Source organism: Dryobates pubescens, chromosome 1 (genome assembly GCF_014839835.1).
Source record: "Dryobates pubescens isolate bDryPub1 chromosome 1, bDryPub1.pri, whole genome shotgun sequence".
NCBI classification, from domain to species: Eukaryota; Metazoa; Chordata; class Aves; order Piciformes; family Picidae; genus Dryobates; species Dryobates pubescens.
In genome coordinates, this window is record NC_071612.1 from 62,180,119 (window position 1) to 62,197,506 (window position 17,388).

Sequence of the window (17,388 nt, forward strand, 5' to 3'; positions counted from 1 at the left end):
TGGATACAGATGGCTCAGGAGGAACTACCTGAATGGCAAGGGAAGCCAGCTCTACAAGGATTGACAAATGTGTTATATTAGCAGCAAGTGGGAAGGAATAAAAGTGTTGACACATTCACTTGGGATAACTTAGGCTCATGTATGTAAAGAGACAAGATTAAGTAGTGCTGAAGTTCTGTCCTACCCTTGGAGGATCATGTCAATCAGTTCACGTACCTGGCCTGGGCTTGGCTCTTAAGCTTCTTCTGGGAACTCAGGATCTGCAGGGGCAGAACACATGACGACAGATCCAAGTTCTTGCGAAGGTCAGAAATCACCTGTAAAGCACAAATCACTAGGAGCTTTTAGGGGGGAAAATGGCTAAGGAAAAGACGACACAATCTGACAAAATAACCTGGGAATTACAAATAAAAAGCATTTCTAAGACTCTGCATTTGTAAAGACTTAGAAGCATTTGATCATACTCAAACGCTGGGTTGGGGCTCTTCTACATACTTAAAGGAACCAGCCACACTTCACTCTTCACTGTCATGCACATGCATGCAGAAAGCAGCAGAGGATTTCTTAAGAGTTACTCTATGAAACTCCAACCTGCATCTGCTGTATGCTGCTGTGAACTAGTTTTATCCTGCTTACCAGCAGAGCAAAATAAATGACAGTCACAGGAATTCTAGGGCACGTGAATTTACCAATGTAACTGCTGTGAAATTGCAGTGGATCATCACAGAATGGACTGCACATTACACACATGCTGTTCTCACCTTGGTCTCCCTGAAAAGACCTGGGCAAATGGCAATCCACATCTGGCTAAAACTGAGGCTTTCTCCAAGTATAAAAGAAAGCATGCTCAATAGTTCAGCAAGGTTGGCTCAACAAAACATCTAGTTCGTTTAAAAACATCCTGAGTATGTTTCCTTAGATAAAGCAACTTCAAAAAAGCCAAGGAATCTTACAACTCAGAACAAGAATGACCCTCCAAAAGGAGAACCACCCTTGTAGGGATGTTTCCAAAACATGACTTAGAACAGAACTCCATGTGGAAAACAAGAATTACCAAGTTGTAGACCCAGGTCTGTTAGATCTTTCTGGAATTTAAAACCCCAGGAGGTCTGCACAATGCAAAATTCTTAGCTAAAATTCAAAGCCTTAAAGGTGGCACCTTTTCAGCCTAAGGTGGCAGCTTTTCAGCCTAAGGATTTAAATCAAGCCAATTTGACTGCTTTCAGTTCCTTAAACTGTTTACACAGAAAAAAGAAACCAAACCAACAATAAACCAAACATTCTAAGAGTAAATGAGAAAAGTCTGCAATAGCCAGGAGAAAGGAGGAGTTTTCAGCCCTCATGGCTGAAAGCAAAACCCAATCCATTTCAAAGGAAAGCTACTCTCTACATGTGCTCTGACCTTTGGCAAACTTAAATATTTTACTTGAAAACATTAAAGCAAACAGCTCTGTGCATGAAGCAACTGCCCACTGTTAAAACATGTGTTGGATCAGGCAATCTACTGGTCTTCAGTAGAGAGAAAATACTGTACCTCTACTGCATCTGCTGCTTTGACGCTATGGAGGATGAATTTTACCACTACAGGCAAATCTTCCAGCTTTACAGAAGGCACAATGGTCATGGCAGACTGCCGCACCTGGGAAGAAAGCAACACAGGGTCAGAAGGGACACTGGGGTTTGCAGAAAGTTCCATCAGTGGGAAGGAATCTTTGGAGAATACATAGAATACATAGAATAAACCAGGTTGGAAGAGACCTTCAAGATCACCGCGTCCAACCCATCAACAAATCCAGCACCACCCAAGCAACTAACCCACGGCACCAAGCACCCCATCAAGTCTCCTCCTAAAAACCTCCAGTGATGGCGACTCCACCACCTCCCCAGGCAGCCCATTCCAATGGGCAATCACTCTCTCTGTGTAGAACTTTTTTCTAACATCCAGCCTGAACCTCCCCTGGCGCAGCCTGAGACTGTGTCCTCTTGTTCTGGTACTGGCCGCCTGGGAAAAGAGACCAACATCCGTCTGTCTACAACCTCCCTTCAGGTAGTTGTAGAGAGTAATAAGGTCACCCCTGAGTCTCCTCTTCTCCAGGCTAAGCAACCCCAGCTCCCTCAGCCTCTCCTTGTAGGGCTTATGTTCCAAACCCCTCACCAACTTTGTTGCTCTTCTCTGGACTCGTTCCAGCAAGTCAACCTCCTTCCTAAACTGAGGGGCCCAGAACTGGATACAGGACTCGAGGTGCGGCCTAACCAGTGCAGTGTACAGGGGCAGAATGACCTCCCTGCTCCTGCTGGCCACACTGTTCCTGATGCAGGCCAGGATGCCATTGGCCCTCTTAGCTGCCTGGGCACACTGCAGGCTCATGTTCAGTCTACTGTCGACCAGCACCCCCAGGTCCCTCTCAGCCTGACTGCTCTCCAGCCACTCTGACCCCAGCTTACAGCCCAGCCTGCTCTGCTCAATGTACCTTGAGTACTGTGTCCGGTTCTGGGCCCCTCCGTTTAGGAAGGACATCGAGACACTTGAATGTGTCCAGAGAAGGGCAATGAGGCTGGGGAGAGGCCTTGAGCACAGCCCTATGAGGAGAGGCTGAGGGAGCTGGGGTTGTTTAGCCTGGAGAAGAGGAGGCTCAGGGGAGACCTCATTGCTGTCTACAACTACCTGGAGGGAGATTGTAGCCAGGAGGGAGTTGGTCTCTTCTCCCAAGCAACCAGCACCAGAACAAGAGGACACAGTCTCAAGCTGCGCCAGGGGAAGTTTAGGCTGGAGGTGAGGAGAAAGTTCTTCAGGAGAGAGTCATTCATCATTGGAATGTGCTGCCCAGGGAGGTGGTGGAGTCACCGTCCCTGGAGGTGTTCAAGAGGGGATTGGACGTGGCACTTGGTGCCATGGTCTAGTCATGAGGTCTGTGGTCACAGGTTGGACTCGATGATCCTCAAGGTCTCTTCCAACCTTGGTGATACTCTGATACTGTGGTCAGCACTATATCAGACTGGCCTTGGCTTTGCTAACGGAGCCTTGAAGATAGCCAAGGATGGAAGAAACCCTCCAAGCCCTGCCACCTCTTTGATAATTTACATGTCCAATTTGAGCCTCCTAGGCTGTAAATTTGTGGCCATTGGTCTCTATCACACCAGCAGGCTCCATTATTTTTTAACTGGTTTTCAGAAGGAAAAAGCATGGGAATGTGCAGCCTGGCATGCAGCACTGGCCCCGGGGGACTATGTAAAATATATGTAATATATTCAAATGAACCAATTCTATTCTATCCATAATACGCCTAACTGCAAGAAATGTACCATTCCACCATCTCCAGAGACCCAAGGCACATTATCTCACCTCATTTATTGTTATTCTGTAGAGAAAAACAATGCAATGATTCAATCACTAATCTGTCCTTTCTTACAATATAGCAGTCCAGCCGGGTCACTAGACCTCAAAAAATATTAGAGACAAGAAGCAGATGTAAGACAGGCAGTAAACATTTACTGCAACAGGAAAGAGTGTTTTTGCATTTGCTAAGAGGGCTGTGTTAGTAATTTTTGAATGCAGACTGTAAGTCAGAAAACTTCTCTCTGCTCCTTATTGAACCGCCCTTGCGAGTTTCCGTAACAGTTTTAGTTTCTCTGACACCTTTCCAATTTGTTCGATTCCAGGACATTTGAAGGCCTAATAAAATCAGGTTTATCAAAACACTTTGAATGACCAAACAGCTCCAGCTTTTGTGAGTCTAAGCAGGGACTGGGTTCTGGTTGGCTGCTCAGTAAGAGCTCTTACCTCATCCAGAAGGCCTGCATCGAGATCCAGACGAGAAAGGGCATCCAGGATTGGAACCGTCAGTCGTCTGCCCTGCTTTAGTAAGCAGCTGATACACAAACAAATGGGGGGGGGGGAAATGATCCTCTTAACAGAGCCATGGTTGTACCTTTAGCAAATTGGATGGTTCCAGCAGGTTTTTTTGGCCACTGCAAAAGAATCTCTGAAACTGGCAACAACATATCCCACTGGCATTATGGAAAACTTCCTTTAATTACAACTCCTCTCTGAACACACAGAATTGTGATTCTGTGCTTGCTAATTAGAAACAGGTATGAAGAATCAACCTGTATCAACCTTTTTCAAACCTCATAAAAACAGGGAGCATGGACAAAGACCTGATACAAACCTCAAGCAAGAGCTTGAGAACTGGGTGCAGGGAACAAAGCAGCTAACAGAATCATCTGTACCTGAGCTCTCTAGCAACCTCGCTTTGCTGGGAATCCTCCAGGATCTCAGGTAAACTGGTTATAATATCATGCTGGATTGGTACTGGAGAGACACTAACCATCTGCATCAACTTCTTGACAAGGTCCTGCAGACAAGAGGAACACTTGAAAAAAAATGCAAGAGTCTCACCCTGAGCAAGCAGTTCATTAGCATGGCAACAATATTCTGCATGTAAGGTCACTCAGAAAGTCATCTGTCTGGATTTATGCCAACTGTCCCTTGCTCATCCTGCTGAAGTCATGAGGGATAGCAAATACTTTTATGGAATGATGGTATTTTACAGGTAGGATATAACACTAATGGTGAGACAAAGAAATTGGGAAACCCACCAGCAAGCTTCTCAGTATTAGTATGTCTTCATGATTTGGTTAATTCTGAGACTCACCCAAAGCAGCCCTCCAGTACAAAGTAGAATAGAATAGAATAGAATAGAATAGAATAGAATAGAATAGAATAGAATAGAATAGAATAGAATAAACCAGGTTGGAAGAGACCTTCGAGATCATCATGTCCAACCTATCATCCAACACCACCTAATTAACTAAACCATGGCACCAAGCATCCTGTCAAGCCTCGCCCTGAACACCCCCAGCGACGGCGACCCCACCACCTCCCCAGGCAGCCCATTCCAGTGGGCAATCACTCTCTCTGTGTAAAACTTCCTCCTAACCTCCAGCCTAAACCTCCCCTGATGCAGCCTGAGACTGTGCTCTCTTGTTCTGGTACTGGTTGCCTGGGAGAAGAGACCAACCTCCGCCTCACTACAACCCCCCTTCAGGTAGTTGTAGAGAGCACCCCTGAGTCTCCTCCTCTCCAGACTAAGCAGCCCCAGCTCCCTCAGCCTCTCCTCATAGGGCTTGTGCTCTAAGCCCCTCACCAACCTTGTTGCCCTTCTCTGGACATGCACCAGCAAGTCAACCTCCTTCCTAAACTGAGGGGCCCAGAACTGGACACAGGACTCAAGGTGCGGCCTAACCAGTGCAGTGTACAGGGGCAGAATGACCTCCCTGCTCCTGCTGGCCACACTGTTCCTGATGCAGGCCAGGATGCCATTGGCCCTCCTGGCTGCCTGGGCACACTGCAGGCTCATGTTCAGTCTACCATCAACCAGCACCCCCAGGTCCCTTTCCACCTGGCTGCTCTCCAGCCACTCTGACCCCAGCCTGTAGCTCTGCATGGGGTTGCTGTGGCCAATGTGCAGAACCCGGCACTTGGATGTGTTCAGTCTCATGCCCTTGGACTCTGCCCATCTGTCCAGCCTGTTGAGGTCCCTCTGCAGAGCCTCTCTACCCTCCAGCAGATCAACTCCTGCCCCCAGCTTGGTGTCGTCAGCAAATTTACTGATGATGGACTCGATGCCCCACAGACAGGGACTGATTTAGGGACAGAAGGAAAACAACCAAAGCAGTAACAGAGAATTGATCTCCAGATGCTTGCAAGCATCCAATCTCTTTGTTAAAATTAAACAAGAGGGGATTGTAACATCCTGCCAGCAAGAGTTCAAAATGGGGGTACCCATGTGGAAACATACCTACAGATACAAATTTATTAAAAAGGAGACTTAGAGCAAGGGAAGAAGAAAATTGTAAAAGGGGACATCCAGAAGTCACTGAAGGCAATCACAATACACCAGAAAGAATTAAATCTCTCCTTCAGCTTACAAGTATGAAAACAACATCAGTTCTCATTAGCTTCTCATGGACCTCACGCCATCTGAGAGGCATCCAAAGTCAACTGAACAAACCATACATGTGATTGCAGCACCAGTACCCACCTGGCTGTCAAGAAGCTTGTCAAGCCATTTAAATTGATTGACGATGAGCTGGGGAAAATTTGTCCCAAAGGTGCCAACGCTAGAACAGCAGAAAGTGAAAGACAGGTTAGTCAGACCTACAGACTCAAAAGCTTTGCTGCTGCTCAGCAAGACCCTGAGAAGCAAATCAAATGAGCCACCTATCAAAATCTCATTAAGAAAATAACATTTACACCCCTAGATTTTAGCACCATCTAGGAAGAATCCTACTTCGTACTTGCTACGCACACAAAGCAGAGATAGAATAGAATAGAATAAACCAGGTTGGAAGAGACCTTCCAGATCATTGCATCCAACCCATCATCCAACACCACCTAATCAACTAAACCATGCAACCAAACACCCTATCAAGTCTCCTCCTAAACACCTCCAATGATGGTGACTCCACCACCTCCCTGGACAGCCCATTCCAATGGGCAATCAATCTCTCTCTGTAGAATTTCTTCCTAACATGCAGTCTGAACCTCCCCTGGTGCAGCTTGAGACTGTGTCTTCTTGTTCTGGTGCTGGTTGCCTGGAAGAAGAGACCAGCCCACACCTGTCTACAACCTCCCTTCAGGTAGTTGTAGACAGCAATAAGGTCTCCCCTGAGTCTCCTCCAGGCTAGGCAGCCCCAGCTCCCTCAGCCTCTCCTCATAGGGCTGTGCTCCAAACCCTTCACCAACTTTGTTGCCCTTCTCTGGACACGTTCTTAGGCTAGATACTGCCAGGGTGCTTCAATACACAAAGAACAACATCCTAAGTCATAGCACCACAATCAAAGCACAGGTATGACTTAAGTTAAGATCTCCTGTGCTACCCTGGGAGGCTACACTAGCTTAGGCTAAGTCCCCTTTGAGCTCAGCATCCCTAGCTGTACTCTTAGATGCTTTTGGTTAAGTTTTGGGTAACAGGGCATTCACAAAACAATTTTTTCACAGTTTCCACTCAGTCTCCAACAATAAAGCAGTGTAGCAAATCTCTAAGTCAGAAACTGGTACCCAGTTCCCTGCCTCTGCTATCCAGCAGTACACTTATCCTACATTAAATTCCCTAAGACATTTTTATAAAGAAAAAGCCCTACAGCCTTGTGTAATTTGTGACCTCTACATTCTGCAATACTTAATTTGGCAGGGTAATTATGTGTAATCTGAAAAAGTACTTCTGCTTTTTTTGTTTGCTGCCTTTCATAGGCAGAAACAGTGGGTGAACCTTCCTCAATTACCTTTTCTAAAGCTCTCTTGGTTTTACAGACAATTATCATCTCTCTGCCACTCATCTCTTTTGAAGGCAGACAGAACTCTATTCTCTTCAGAAAATTTTCCCCTACTTACATAAAAACTGTTCCACTCTCTTTTCATGACAGCCTGACCAGAAGTGCATGTTAACATTCAAAATGTGACTGTACCACACACTTACAGTGACATGATGATTTCCATTTTGTTCTCAATTCCTTCCCTAGCATTCTGTTTGCTGCTTTGACTACTACTAAGCATGGAACCAATGCTACAAAGAAGAAACAAAAAGAAGCACCCGCAAAAGATGCCTTTCCTCAGTGCAAACACTGATTTTGTCACTGTATTTGTAGAATAGAATAGGATAGAATACATAGAATAGAATAAACCAGGTTGGAAGAGACCTTCAAGATCATCGCCTCCAACCCATCAACCAATCCAACTCCGCCCAAACAACTAACCCACGGCACCAAGCACCCCATCAAGCCTTCTCCTGAACACCTCCAGTGATGGCGACTCCACCACCTCCCTGGGCAGCACATTCCAATGGGCAATCACTCTCTCTGTATAGAACTTCTTCCTAACATCCAACCTGAACCTCCCCTGGCGCAGCCTGAGACTGTGTCCTCTTGTTCTGGTACTGGCCGCCTGGGAGAAGAGACCAACATCCATCTGTCTACAACCTCCCTTCAGGCAGTTGTAGAGAGTAATAAGGTCTCCCCTGAGTCTCCTCTTCTCCAGGCTAAGCAACCCCAGCTCCCTCAGCCTCTCCTCACAGGGCTTATGTTCCAAACCCCTCACCAACTTTGTTGCCCTTCTCTGGACTCGTTCCAGCAAGTCAACCTCCTTCCTAAACTGAGGGGCCCAGAACTGGACACAGGACTCGAGGTGTGGCCTAACCAGTGCAGTGTACAGGGGCAGAATGACCTCCCTGCTCCTGCTGGCCACACTGTTCCTGATGCAGGCCAGGATGCCATTGGCCCTCTTAGCTGCCTGGGCACACTGCAGGCTCATGTTCAGTCTACCGTCAACCAGCACCCCCAGGTCCCTCTCAGCCTGACTGCTCTCAGCCACTCTGACCCCAGCCTGTAGCACTGCATGGGGTTGCTGTGGCCAATGTGCAGAACCCGGCACTTGGATGTGTTCAATCTCCTGCCCTTGGCCTCTGCCCATCTGTTCAGCCTGTCGAGGTCCCTCTGCAGAGCCTCTCTACCCTCCAGCAGATCAACTCCTGCCCCCAGCTTGGTGTCATCAGCAAATTTACTGATGATGGACTCAGTGCCCTCATCCAGATCATCAATAAAGATGTTAAAGAGCATGGGGCCCAGCACTGATCCCTGGGGCACACCACTGGTGACTGGCTGCCAGCTGGATGTGGCACCATTCACCACCACTCTCTGGGCTCAGCCTCCAGCCAGTTCCTAACCCATTGCAGTGTGCTCCCATCCAAGCCACGGGCTGACAGCTTGGCCAGGAGTTTGTACACCAAAGGTTATTTTTAGCCTGACTTTTGAAGAAAACACTGTTTCTGCAGCTGTGCTGTCTAAGATGCCCTCCCTCTGCTGTATCTGCTGGTTCACAGGGGTCTATGAGCACATATGCATAAATAAGCTGGCTGTGGCCAAATCACTGAGTCTTCCCCACCCTTCCACAAAAAACAGTGGAAAGTCCTGTGGGAAAAAAAAACCTCTTCTGTTGTTCACAATTAGTTTTACATTAGATTACTCTGGAAATTATCACTTTTAATATGGTTTTTTCCCATTTACAAACATGCTGAACAACCCAGGTCTCCAAGGGACCACTCTCCTTCTAATCCAAAATGGGTAACTTAAATCTTTCCTGCCAATCCTCCCCCACCATTTTAATTGGTCATTGATACATAGGAAAAAAATCCACTACTCTTGCAGTTTGCTAGGAGACAAGTGTAGCAATACCCAGTTTTAAGACTTTCCAAAGGGTTCACAGCACAATAAACAGCTTATTACTTTTGTATCCTTTAAAATTCTGGGGTGGAAACAGTTCAATCCTTCTGACTGTGTTAAAGCCTCCTCTAGCAAGATTTCAGCCTGAGACAATTTCTTTAGACTCAGCCTCTGTGCAGGATTTGTATCCTGCTTGATACCTGGCACTGCAACAAAGACTGTATTAGGGACAGCCTCAGCTTCTTTCTACCCCTGGACCTGCATCACTAACTCTGCAATGAGCATTCAGGTCACTGCAAAAAGAGCTGAGGCATTCAAGTCTTGCCTGTGCTGCGCCTCAAGATCTCTCACTCTGCTATGGTGTTCTACATCCAAAAAACAGAAGTGTTTTCTCTTTGCCTTGTTTGAATGCACTCTACATCTTTTAAAAGGAGGTCTGTTTGTATCTAGCAGCCTCCAAAAACTCTGCCAGCCCCTTATATCCTTTTTATCAAAAGAGGAGACCTGCTGTAGTCCCTGAAACACCTGCAAAGCTTGTGCCAACAGCTACGAGAAGCAGAATGAACCATGAGGTATGTCTGCATTTCAGCTTCTATACACTTGTTTTATGCACCCACGAGTCTCAAGCCATGGCACCTCACAGCCAAATTCACACATGAAGAAAACACCTGTGCAAACATCCATTCAGGTAGGTCTGAATTAACAGTTAAAGCAAAACAGCTGGTGATTGCCCAGAAGATGGCATTTTGTTTTAAGGCAGAAAGGAGACAGCCTATACTCACACATCAAAAAAGAATTCAGGGATCTTTTCCAGCAACAGTGTTATAACAGCAGGCTAGAAAAAAGGCAAAAAGGCAGTGTTAGCATGATGACTTACTGCTTGTGCTGTGGCATTGCCACCAAAACTGACCTTTCACAGCAGATGAAAGATGCACAGAGAACAAGACTCGAAAGGACAAACAAAAATACTTTCTGTGTAAGAAATCTCCTCTCTAATAGGTGAAAGGAGGCAGGCAGCCTGCTGGCTGAAACCCACAAACACCAAGTGTGGTATAAACTGTCCAGGCCTCTAAGGTCTCTTTCTCAAACCCAGTTGAGTTGCTTTTCACCACACAGGCATCTAAAGCATTGACTTTAGGTAAATTTGCAAACAGCACCCACACAGTATCACAGTATCACAGTATAACCAAGGTTGGAAGAGACCCCAAGGATCATCAAGTCCAACCTGTCCCAACAGACCTCACGACTAGACCATGGCACCAAGTGCCACGTCCAATCTCCCCGTGAACACCTCCAGGGATGGTGAAGAACCTCCTCCTCACCTCGAGTCTAAACCTCCCCTGGCACAGCTTGAGACTGTGTGCCATCCCCTTTGCAGGTCTAATTCTTCCCCCTTAACCCTGACCCAGATGCAATTCCAAAAATGTGTTTAATACAGAAACTTAAAAAATATTTTCATTGTAAGACAACTTAAATCCACAGTTCTCTGGTTTCCCACGCTTTGGTGAGGCTCCTACCATCTTCAACTCCATACCCATCTTACTGCAATTTGTATACAGTGTAATGGAACTTGCTCTTGCCAGCGGGCTGCTCAGTGCCTTGCCCACTCCCACCTCTGAGATTCAAATTTCTCCTGTAACACAGGTTCCATCACCTCCCCAGCCTACAGTTGTAGCACTCAAGGAAAACATTCTCCACGATGGAAGTGGTTATATCTTATCAGAAAGGAAACTGGTGAAATGGTCACAAGTGATGAGGAAAAGGCTGAAGTACTCAGTAACTTCTTTACTACAGTCTTCACTGCAAGGGCCTCTAGCCACACTCCTGATGTCATGGAAGACAATGCCAGGGATGGGGAGGAAGAACTGCCCATGGTAAGTGAAGATCAGGTTGGTGATCACCTGAAGAACCTGAAAGTGTTCAAGCCCATGGGACCCCACGGGATACACCCACAGGTACTGAGAGAACTGGCTGATGAGGCTGCTGAACCCCTCTCTATTCTATTCCAAAAGTCCTGGCAGTCTGGGGCAGTCCCCACAGACTGGAAAAGGGGAAACATTACCCCCATTTTCAAAAAGGGTAAGAAGGAGGAACCAGGGAACTCCAGGCCAGTCAGTCTCACCTCTGTGCCCGGAAAGATCATGGAGCAGATCCTCCTGGAGGCACTACTGACTCAGAAGAATAGTGAAGAGGTGACTGGGAACAGTCAGCATGGCTTTGCCAAGGGCAAATCCTGCCTGACCAACCTGGTGGCCTTCTCTGAACAGCTGACAACATCAATAGATGAGGGGCAGCAGCTGATGTCGTTTACCTGGCCCTGAGCAAAGCCTTCAACACTGTCCCACACCACATCCTGGTCTCCAAGCTGGTGACACAGGGGTTTGATGGGTGGACTGCTAGATGGATACAGAACTGGCTTGATGGCTGCACCCAAAGAGTGGCTGTCAATGGGTCCATGTCCCAGTGGAGGCCAGGGACAAGCAGAGTCCCTCAGGGATCAGTCCTGGGACCCAGCTTGTTCAACATCTTTGTGGGTGCCATGGACAGTGGCATTGAGTGCACCCTCAGCAGGTTTGCTGATGACACCAAGCTGTGTGGTGCAGCAGACACGCTGGAGGGAAGGGATGCCATCCAGAGGGACCTTGACAGGCTGGAGAGGTGGGCACAAGCCAACCTCATGAGGTTCAACAAGACCAAGTGCAGGGTCCTGCAGCTGGGTTGAGGAAATCCCAGGCACAAATCCAGGCTGGGCAGTGACTGGCTGGAAAGCAGCCCTGAGGAGAGAGACTTGGGGGTGCTGGGGGAGGAGAAGCTCAACAGGAGCTCTCAGTGTGCACTTGCAGCCCAGAAAGCCAATCAGAGCCTGGGCTGCAGCAAGAGAAGTGTGGCCAGCGGGTCAAGGGAGGTGATTCTCCCCCTCTACCCAGCTCTGGTGAGACCCCACCTGAAGTACTGCCTCCAGTTCTGGAGCCCCTATTACAAGAGGGATATGGAGGTGCTGGAATGTGTCCAGAGAAGAGCCACAAGGATGATCAGAGGGCTGGAGCACCTCTCCTGTGAGGACAGACTGAAGGAGTTGGGGCTGTTCAGTCTGGAGAAGAGAAGGCTCCCAGGTGACCTAATTGTGGCTTTCCAGTATCTGAAGGGGGCCTACAAGAAGGCTGGGGAGGGACTGCTCAGGATCTCAGGTAGTGATAGGACTAGGGGGAATGGATTGAAGCTGGAGGTGGGGAGATTCAGGCTGGAGGTGAGGAGGAAGTTCTTCACCATGAGAATGGTGAAGCCCTGGAATGGGTTGTCCAAGGAGGTGGTTGGGGCCCTGTCCCTGGAGGTGTTTAAGCCCAGGCTGGACGAGGCTCTGGCCAGCCTGATCTAGTGTGGGGTGTCCCTGCCCATGGCAGGGGGGTTGGAACTAGATGATCCTTGTGGTCCCTTCCAACCCTGACTGATACTATGATACTAACTTCCCATGGTGGACCTGGGCCATCATGTCTTATCCTGTCCCTGTTCACCTTTGAGGAGAGTCTGCTTGTTTTCTCTACAGCATGCAACTCCCTTAATCTTCTCTTAAGACTGAACAAGCCCCATTCTCTTTCTTCTTGTATGCCATGTGCTCCATGCCCTGAGCATCTTAGTGTCCCTAAAGAAACAAGAAATTGGATACAATTCCAGATGCAGCTTCATCTGCCTCACAACCAGTTGCATCAATCCTCTACTTACTACAGCAAAAGGATCCATAAATAAATCAACACTACTATAAAGGGCAAACAGAAGTACCCATACCTGCAAGATCTTAATTCCAAGCAGCAGTTTAATGAGGCTTTCACAATAAGAGTGCACCAGAGCCCTGCAGGATACAAGATTGCAACACAGTTGTAATAAAAACATGTCAGGAGAACAGGCTGTAACTCTTTACATAACTGTTTGTTGAGGTTTTTATTAAAATCACTTACAACAACTTATGCTAATCATAGACACAGACCCAAAAAAATTAAAAGCTGCATTTAGGAGCTGAACAACCCACTCTACAAGACTGGTGTGAGCTGGAAATGCCAAAGGCTCTGTGGTTCAACTATACCTCCTGAACAGACTTGTCAAGGATGGGTTGACCTTCACCAGCCTTGTCAATTTCACTTTTTTCCCCCCCCAGGTATTTGGCTCTGGCCATAAAATGCCTTGTGCCCAATGCATGCCACAGGCAGCTGCCAAATTCCATGACCTGCCACTCTGAACTTAACTGCTATTAAATAACATATTACACCAGCCATTTCTGAATAATAAGTAAATCTTGGTGTGTATCAGCTGGAGCTACAGCCTTTCCCTCCACTCTCTTCAATGTGATGTGACTTTTCACTAGAATCTGGCTTCTGACCTTGACCCCTCAGTCCGTACAGGAGTGCATGGCAAGAGACAGTTCTTGAACTGGTTTCTGTCCTTGATATGAGATTCCAAGCCGCTGATAAATTGCTTCACAACCTGCAGAGCAGAGGGAAGTTATCCACTCCCTGAAACAGACACCCCAACCAATGCTGTGTTTTAAGATGCTCTTTGTGAGCAAGTGATAAGGACAGGGAAGAACTAGCCTGGTAAATACAGATGGACAGAAACTGTGATGGAATGAAAGCTGGATAATAAATGAACTCTAGTCTAAACCACTTCCAATAGGAAACATTGATTGGTCTGCAAAATAACTGCAAAGCAAGAGTCACACTTTTGATTTAGAAGAGCTTGGTTTTCTGTTCAGCTGAGACAACAACATCTAATGTGACAAGACCTGCACCCAAAAAAACATTTCCAGGATACAAATCACAGGTCTCGTTACTTTCACACTAGGCTTCTTGACTGGAGAGGAGCACCACATTATGGCAGTTTTAATGCTGCTAGCTCCTAGCCAACACAAACCCAAACACAGCTTCCACTACAAAGTTAAGAAAGTGATTTTTCTCCTTCTCTTTGTCAATTGAATAACATTGCCAATTAATTTCTTCGACAGGGCAAGGTGGTGGAAGTGCAGCACTTTTGCTTGGAACGATGCAAAACCAAACTTGGAGCACATGCACCAAACCTAGTTTAACAGAGGGACGTGCTGGTAATGTCTGACTGTTCAGTTGTAGCAGCTTAAAAGTGACAGAAACAGCAGAAGGACAATGTGACCAAAAGGCTGGACAGCAGCACTGAGAACCTGGAGCACAGAAATCCAGGATAAACCACCATATTCCAAACTTTTGTATGGGACTAGCAGGGACAGGCATCTACATTTGCACCCTTTGTTACACAGCAAGCAATATTAAAGCTGGCTCCTGACAAAGCATAGTCAGTTACTTACACCTGGGTAAGTAGGATGTTTCTCCAGGGCCAGGCAGAGCTTCTCCTGGAAAGCTATTTGATTTACAGCTAAGGAGAAAGTTTAAAAAGAAAATAAAGAACCAGAGATATTATCCATACAACATCATAAACAGTTACACCAGGTACAAGCTCACAGGCCCATCCACCTATACTTCTGTGTTTGGTCTATTGAGGAGTCTGGTTAGCAAAAGTGTTATCACCACTTGTGCATTCTCCAGTCTGGGCTGGCAGTAGACAATGGCATTAAAAACACTTAATATAAGAATTTATGAAGGTGTTGCTGGGCTGAAAGGCAGCATAACATGTTTGTTTTCCTGTTTCAGAGCTTCTGCCTCTGTAGCTCAACCCTGTAATCACAGATGCAGTCTAATCTTACTCCCCAAACCTCTAATAATGTTTCAGAAGTCTTTTGACTTAGCATGCATACACCCAAAAAGCTAGTATAATGAGTTTAGGTGACGCACAGAATTCATCAGGAGCTGTGCAACTCAGGACATCCATAAGAAGCAGCCAGATAAAGGTTTGCCTGAACTTTGGAGCAAGCCAGCTCAAGAAGGGGGAAAGGGGAAAAGGGGGAAAGGGGGAAAGGGGGAAAAGGGGGAAAGGGGGAAAGGGGGAAAGGGGGAAAGGGGGAAAGGGGGAAAGGGGGAAAGGGGGAAAGGGGGAAAGGGGGAAAGGGGGAAAGGGGGAAAGGGGGAAAGGGGGAAAGGGGGAAAGGGGGAAAGGGGGAAAGGGGGAAAGGGGGAAAGGGGGAAAGGGGGAAAGGGGGGAAAGGGGGAAAGGGGGAAAGGGGGAAAGGGGGAAAGGGGGAAAGGGGGAAAGGGGGAAAGGGGGAAAGGGGGAAAGGGGGAAAGGGGGAAAGGGGGAAAGGGGGAAAGGGGGAAAGGGGGAAAGGACCAGGTTGGGGGAAAGGGGGAAAGGGGGAAAGGACCAGGTTGGAAGAGACCTTCAAGATCATCACATCCAACCTATCATCCAACACCACCTAATCAACTAAACCATGGCACCAAGCACCCTATCAAGTCTCCTCCTGAACACCTCCAGTGATGGTGACTCCACCACCTCCTCAGGCAGCCCATTCCAATGGGCAATCACTCTCTCTGTGTAGAACTTCCTCCTAACCTCCAGCCTAATACAAGCAGAGAAAAAGTGTTAAACCCATACCTATTTCATTCTGTCCCTCTCCAACTTTCAGAATAATTCCTGACATCATAAGGAGCTCTTCAAAGACTCCTTCATTCTCCACTCCACCATGGGCAGAGGCCTTTTCCACATCAGAAATTCGTGACTTCTTTGTTTCTGAGAAAACGAGACATGCTACATCAAATATACTCTACAATAAAAATAGTGAAGATCCTTCATAGGAACAACTAATTCATAATTAACCTTCAAATGAGGAATTGGAGGGACACAGGATACACTTATGGGACCAGACCAACAAACAGTACCGCTGTTTAACCCCAGTCATTAGCCGACTCTGATGCCAACACCCAGATCCTGTAACAGGCACCCCTGCAGGGATCATTTCTTGCTCATCCCTTTTAGTGATCCATAACCAGACAGTTAAGATACACTTTCAGTGGCTTTACTCCCATGGGAGACACACCCACTAACAGATCACGAGCAAGGCTAGAGCACATACTTCCCTCTGCCCTGAAAAGCACAAGTTTAATATAGGTTCCCTTCGCCAGACATGTCTCTTAGGTATCCACCCATCTACTAAAGCCCAAAATAACCAGCTTCCCTCCAGCTACACAGATTGTTTTGGTTTGATACACAGATATCATGATCAATCTGCAGACACTAAAAGCAGCAAAGCTCCAGGTGATAAACTCTGACCAAAGAACAGAAGTACTAAGAAAAGATACAGCACTGCTATTAGCGTTGTTGATTTATTAGGCTTATTGGAAGTGTTTAAAGACCATCAGTGTCACTAAGCACTAGCCAAACTCTCTCTTTGGCCTTCTCCCTCCCTGGGAGCTGCTGCCTCTACCACTCCCCCAAAGATTACTCCTGAGCACCTACTTGGCAGGTCTGTCTTGCATTTCTCTCCAAAGGCATCAGTTTTTGACAACTTCCTTTTTGGAATCATGGTAACAAAATCTTTGTTGTTGCCCTATTAAGTGGAGGAAAAAGGCAAGTGAGCAAAGGAGAGGTGACCTCATATTTTTTAAAGCAAATCATGAATGCATTGGTGAAACAGCAAAGGGAAACACTCCGGAAACTGGAACTGCTCAAAGCAAGGCGGATTGCCTGGTTACCCCGTATCACACCACGTTTTTCTGCTGTGCAGTTGGAGATTGCAGAGCTTGCCATACTTAAATAGTGTATTATTTCGCTTTCCCTAAAATTCAGTTCCTCATAAAAGAAGGCTTAGCTTTCCTGTCAGACACCAGGCAAATTAAAGGGGAAGTTAAACACCAACTAAGAGGTCCTGGATGGCATCCTTTGATCTAAACTTGTGATCCTCTCCCCATGATCAAGGGAAAGTATCAAGGATTAGCAATGTAGCATTTGCAAGCCCAGCCAGGTTAGCAGGCCCTGCTCACGTTCCCAATCCAGCAGACTGTAAGAGTTCTGTCAGCACACACCTCCCCCTGACTCATCCTCTTTCGGTGAGTGGCAGTGATTAAAAGGATAAATCTTGGCTCGCCTTGGAAACCTTAAAAAAAAACACTTTTAAAATATGCTTAATCATCTCGAGATCAATTTCAGCTGTTTGGCCGAGGCTAGTAAGATGAGCTATATAAAATATCAAAGTGGAAAGGGAACAATTGGGAAAAAAAAACCCACCAAACCAAAACAAAAAAGCGTGAGGAGCCT

General features: G+C 46.8%; 1 protein-coding gene across 1 annotated transcript in view; it reads right to left on the reverse strand.

Annotated features, from left to right (window-relative positions):
- FANCD2 (FA complementation group D2) overlaps window positions 1–16,657 on the reverse strand; it is a 52,195-nt gene extending 35,538 nt beyond the window's left edge. The window contains exons 1-11 of the mRNA XM_054177513.1: window positions 16,584–16,657; window positions 15,730–15,869; window positions 14,546–14,613; window positions 13,592–13,695; window positions 13,003–13,066; window positions 10,002–10,054; window positions 6,045–6,123; window positions 4,231–4,355; window positions 3,782–3,869; window positions 1,535–1,639; window positions 217–317 (exon numbers count right to left, since the gene is read on the reverse strand). Coding sequence (XP_054033488.1) covers window positions 217–317; window positions 1,535–1,639; window positions 3,782–3,869; window positions 4,231–4,355; window positions 6,045–6,123; window positions 10,002–10,054; window positions 13,003–13,066; window positions 13,592–13,695; window positions 14,546–14,613; window positions 15,730–15,869; window positions 16,584–16,657 — 1,001 coding nt within the window. The remainder of the gene's footprint in view (window positions 1–216; window positions 318–1,534; window positions 1,640–3,781; window positions 3,870–4,230; window positions 4,356–6,044; window positions 6,124–10,001; window positions 10,055–13,002; window positions 13,067–13,591; window positions 13,696–14,545; window positions 14,614–15,729; window positions 15,870–16,583) is intronic.
- Window positions 16,658–17,388: the final 731 nt, after the last annotated feature.